Source organism: Gossypium arboreum, chromosome 9 (assembly GCF_025698485.1).
Source record: "Gossypium arboreum isolate Shixiya-1 chromosome 9, ASM2569848v2, whole genome shotgun sequence".
Lineage (NCBI taxonomy): Eukaryota > Viridiplantae > Streptophyta > Magnoliopsida > Malvales > Malvaceae > Gossypium > Gossypium arboreum.
In genome coordinates this window covers 54,814,124-54,818,887 of record NC_069078.1, presented here as the reverse complement: position 1 = coordinate 54,818,887, position 4,764 = coordinate 54,814,124, and the positions used below count along the sequence as shown (strand labels likewise).

The 4,764-nt window shown below is 32.1% G+C and overlaps 1 protein-coding gene across 1 annotated transcript; it reads left to right on the top strand.

Moving 5' to 3' along the window:
- Window positions 1–558: 558 nt before the first annotated feature.
- LOC108454280 (uncharacterized GPI-anchored protein At3g06035-like) lies at window positions 559–3,006 on the top strand. Its single transcript, XM_017752694.2, has 2 exons — window positions 559–851; window positions 2,257–3,006. The coding sequence occupies exons 1-2, from the start codon at window positions 767–769 to the stop codon at window positions 2,760–2,762; spliced, it is 591 nt and encodes a 196-aa protein (XP_017608183.1). The 5' UTR covers window positions 559–766; the 3' UTR covers window positions 2,763–3,006.
- Window positions 3,007–4,764: the final 1,758 nt, after the last annotated feature.

Genomic DNA, 4,764 nt, shown 5'->3' with positions numbered 1-4,764 from the left:
GCCACATCAGTGGTCCAATTAAGAAGTAACGAAAAATGTTAATAAGTGACTAATTTATCACTTTTTGATAACGTTAGTGATTGTTTTGTTATTTTTTTAAAGTTGAGTGACTGAAATTAAACTTATAAAATTATTTTGTCAACTACTCCAAAATTAAGTGGTTGTTGGTATAATTTACCCCAAAAATTATTTCTACCAAATCATGTCGGACTAGAATTACACTATATAAAACTTTGTTTTAAGTTTAACAATACAGAATTTTAATTGACTTGGTTTAGGACATCTCGAATTACAATTTTATAATAAATTAATATTATATTTAAATTTAACTATAAAAAGTAATATAATTTTTAATATTTATTTAAGTTTATAATAATAAAACAGGTTTTGTTCCCAACTCCTACGTATTTTCAAAATTACGTCACGGACAATATAGGTGTTTATATTCTAATTTAGTTATTTTAATTTTTTTAAATTTAATAAATATATTATCGTAATGAATAATGTCATGTTAGATTTTTATTTTGTACTTACGGTTCTTGGAAAAAGTTTATCTCTAAGTTTATCTAAATGCCCACTTCGACGGAAATAGAATTGGTTCCAAGCGCCTATAATTAAAAAAAAAAAAAATCATGAAACACTCTACTTACCGGTTGTTGAATTGAAGGAGTGGTGCGACAGCTACATTCGGTCTTCCAAGTTCTTCTTTCTCATCTCCCATTTTTAATTCAAACTCCCATCATTCATCAATCTCACCCTCAACCCAATGGCATTTTCAAAGCTCTCCCTTTTCTTCTCATTGCTCCTCCTTTCCTTTCTCTCCCTCAACTCCCTTGTCTCCTGCGACACTGGTAACCTCCCTTTCCTTTTTTTTAACTCTGGATCTGCCTTTCTTTTTGTTGCTTAAGCAAATTTTGATTTCAGCTTTCAACTTGGGGGGTGTGGGGGGTTTCTTTTCTGTATATTTCTTCTTATTTGCTAATTGTGTATTGGAATTGGATATAAATATTTTTTTTTGCTTGTTTATATGGTTATTCAATGTAGATTTTTTTTTGCTCTTTCGGACTTGGTACTTCCATGTACATGAACCCATTTTAGATTTCAATTGGATGCTTGTAGTAGAATTTTCTATTCTTATTTTGCTAGCAATTAACTTAATGTAATTGAAGATTCTGTTTGTTTATAGTTTTTTTTAGTGTCTTTTCAAGTTTCAACTTCACAGATCCTTTTACTTGTGGATAGTTGCTGTTGATCCCACCTCTAGTTCTTGATAAAAATTATATGGCAGTTTGATCTCCAAATAATGACTTGATCTGCCCATTCTTAAACATATACATGTATAATGCTTATTTGGTATCTTTGGTTTCTTGTTGAGAAGATCATGCTCTGACTCTTATTTTCTCTTCAAGTATCTATATCTAAAGCATTTCCGGACATGGGTACGTAGATATGTTCTACCAAAAGCTCTTTAAGTACATGAAAATCTTCGTGAAATACTCACACCCAAATTGGAGTAATATGTCTTGGAATTTTGGATTCGCCTTTTGTTAACCCTAAACCTAAACACTTCCCTAATTTTTCATGTAATATGTCTTAGAATTTTCGGACTCACTGTTCCAGCAGAATGCAGATTTCAAGTTGTCCTTCCTGTATGAAAAATAGTTCGATTTCATCTAGAGCAAAGCTCTATCTCAAAAAATGGTACTTAACTGAGCTGGATCCAATTTTTGACTCAGCTGTATTACAGTCCTAAACCTAACCTTGAGCTCTGACCATCATAACTATGGCTAATATGAGCCATCAAATTTGAATTAGATGCGGGTTCAGATTGACTTTGTTTGGAGGGTCTAGAGTGCAGTCATATAGCTAGAAATCTGGGATTTATTAGCCTGTATGGTTTCCCCTTTGAATAAAAATGTTGTTTTCTCTCTGATATCCTAAGCTGACTGATGAGATTTGGCTTTTGTATGGATTACTTGGTTTGAATTTTGAGTAACTTCATGAGTTGCAGTACTGGATCTTTCTGATGTTTAGCTGTTCAGCAATTTAGCTACATGGGAGGATATAAACTTATTTTGCTGGAAATTTTCTGCCATGTAACTATGATTTTCTTTTTGTTTCAAGAGGCGAAGAAAATCGATCTTCTTTGCATTTTGGTTCACACCCAAAATAGAACTTTTTTGTTTATTCTTTCTAATACGAAATGGCAGTCAAATATTATATGTAATCACCGACTTTATTCTTGACCATTTACAGATGAGGAGGATAATCTTCTTAAAGGCATAAACGATTACCGGGCTTCATTGAACTTGACAATTCTGAAGAAAAATGACAATGCCGAGTGCCTTGCTGATGAACTAGCAGATCAATTTAAGAACCAACCTTGCACAAACTCCACCGGTGCCAACACCGTTCCAGGCACTGAACCGCAGTTTGCCAACTACCCAAACCTTCTGGCCAAATGCCATTTGAATGTCTCCAACACAAGGGATGGAGCAGTAATGCCTGCTTGTGTTCCTAACCTAGTTCCAAATCTTGTACTCACTAACTTTACACAGTCTCAGTATAATGATAACCTCAATGACACCAAGTATACAGGAGTTGGGATTGGTTCCGATGGAGACTGGATAGTAGTTGTTCTCACAACAGGCACACCTGAAGGAAGCTATTCGCCAGCTACTGGTGCAGCCAGTGTGGCTTCCAAGATTGGTCTAATTTATCACGTTTTATTCCTTGTGATGGCGGCTTTTTACTTGTTATAAGCACCAAGCTTCTGGTTACGACATTGTTATTCATTTGCAGAGGATAAGAAATTGACCATACTCCATTACTTAATCATATAGAGAAACTATATATATCACCACAATATACGCACTTTCATTAGATAAAGACAGTCCTTTGTAGTTTGAATGGTTGGATTGGATTACACAACATCATATTATATGCTTGTACTACTCAGTTTTTCCTTTGCATCATGTTGTTATTGTATGTTGTCTTGTTACTCAAGTTCTGGGAATGCTTTTTCCCTTTTCCATCTCCATATTAGCAGCCAAAGATATGGCTAAGTTCGGTTTGGTTAGTTAAGTCGTGTTTTTTAGAGTTCTCGAATCATCTACAATAATTAAGTTTGGTTCTCAATTATTCATATAAATTTTGGGTTTTTAATTTATTTTATTTTAACAAAAAATAGGTTGAATTTTGGATATTATTAGATTAAGCTTTCAAGTTTTTTTTATTAACATTTTTAAAATATTAAATTTTCAAATAAATAGAAAATAATTAATACCTTTTAGGGTAAATTACACCATTAATCACGAAACTATGGGTAAGTTTTTGTTTTGGTCACTTAACTAAAACAAACTACAATTTAGTTATTAAATTATTTAAAAGTTTTCATTTCAAATCATTAGGTTGTTAAATTGATCCTTGTTGAGTCTTTTAGAGTGTGATGGGTTAAACTGTATATTTATATAATATGGTTATTGTTCATGGATGTGATATCATAGGTAGCTTCCCATGCATGTCGACACGTACCCTACTCTAGGGTTAACATGTGTTTTCTAGATGTGGGTTTGCCTATATGGTGGTGCGAACCCACATCGTGCGGTCTCATAGAAGGGTGCGAGCACCTTCCATGCAAACCCAAAGTGGGAACCGTGTAGAGAATGAGTTAGGATCTAATCGGGTAATCAGGTAGCGGGTCGGTAATAGTAAGTATAGTAACAATGTTATATGTCTTTTTTTGCTCGCATTGCTTGCACCAATCGAAAGTTCTCTTTCTTATTCTCTTCTACAGCTCATTTGATTTTGAATGTCACGAACCTGCAAATCAAAATTCAACAATTTTTTTTCAATCTCCGACATTAATCGTCAGGTCAATTTGGATTTTAGAACTTTAAGAAAAAAAAAACTTAACAACCCAGTGATTTAAATAAATTTTTTTGAATAGTTTAGCGACTTAAATGAAACACTTTCAAATAATTTAATAACAAAATTGTAACTATTTTAGTTAAGTGACCAAAATAAAAACTTACATATAGCTTAGTAACTAATGGTGTAATTTATCTTATCTTTTATAAAATGTTTTTGAACAATAAATTTTATATAGTATTTTAAATATAAAATATTTATTTTTACCTTATAAAAATTAATTATAAATTAAATAAAAATAAAATCAATTTAATTGAGTAATTACAATTTTTTTAATTTGTAAAATAAAAATTGTTTAAACATGATTCCGCTTTACTAAAATCGTTCAAGCATGAATCAAGTTTCTGTTCAGTGTTTTTTTTCTCACTCCTAACCAAAGAGATGCCTTTTACATTTATTTTATTTTATTTTATTTTATTTTATTTTATCTCTTTGAGTTAATTGATTAGGAAATCTGGCAACTATAGATTTTGTCGATCAAATCTTGAGTTTTTTTTTTCTCAAATCACTTAGGGAATTTAAGTTGAAATATCAAGAAATTTTCTTGAATGCTGAAAATCTTCAAAAAAATGCTCTCGTCTTCGTCGATTGATATTGCTAATAGGAATGAAGATGATGCCTCTATTCTTGATGACTCTAGCACTAAGAAGTTTCGCTTCAAGGATTTGAACGTGTCTTCTGATGATGTGATGGTTGTGGATCCTATATCAGAGCCTTTGTTGTCATAGAAGGATATGTTAGTGGGAAAGGAAACTTTAGATCAGAATAATAAGAAGGATGGCTAGCACTTTGTTGATAGTTTCGCCCTTACGAAGCAGGATGTTAAGAAATATT

Bases quoted from the DNA above. Each gene is read 5' to 3' on its own strand.
- LOC108454280 (XM_017752694.2), top strand. From the start codon at position 767: ATGGCATTTTCAAAGCTCTCCCTTTTCTTCTCATTGCTCCTCCTTTCC. The intron at 852-2,256 runs GTAACCTCCCTT...GACCATTTACAG, and splicing joins CCTTGTCTCCTGCGACACTG to ATGAGGAGGATAATCTTCTT.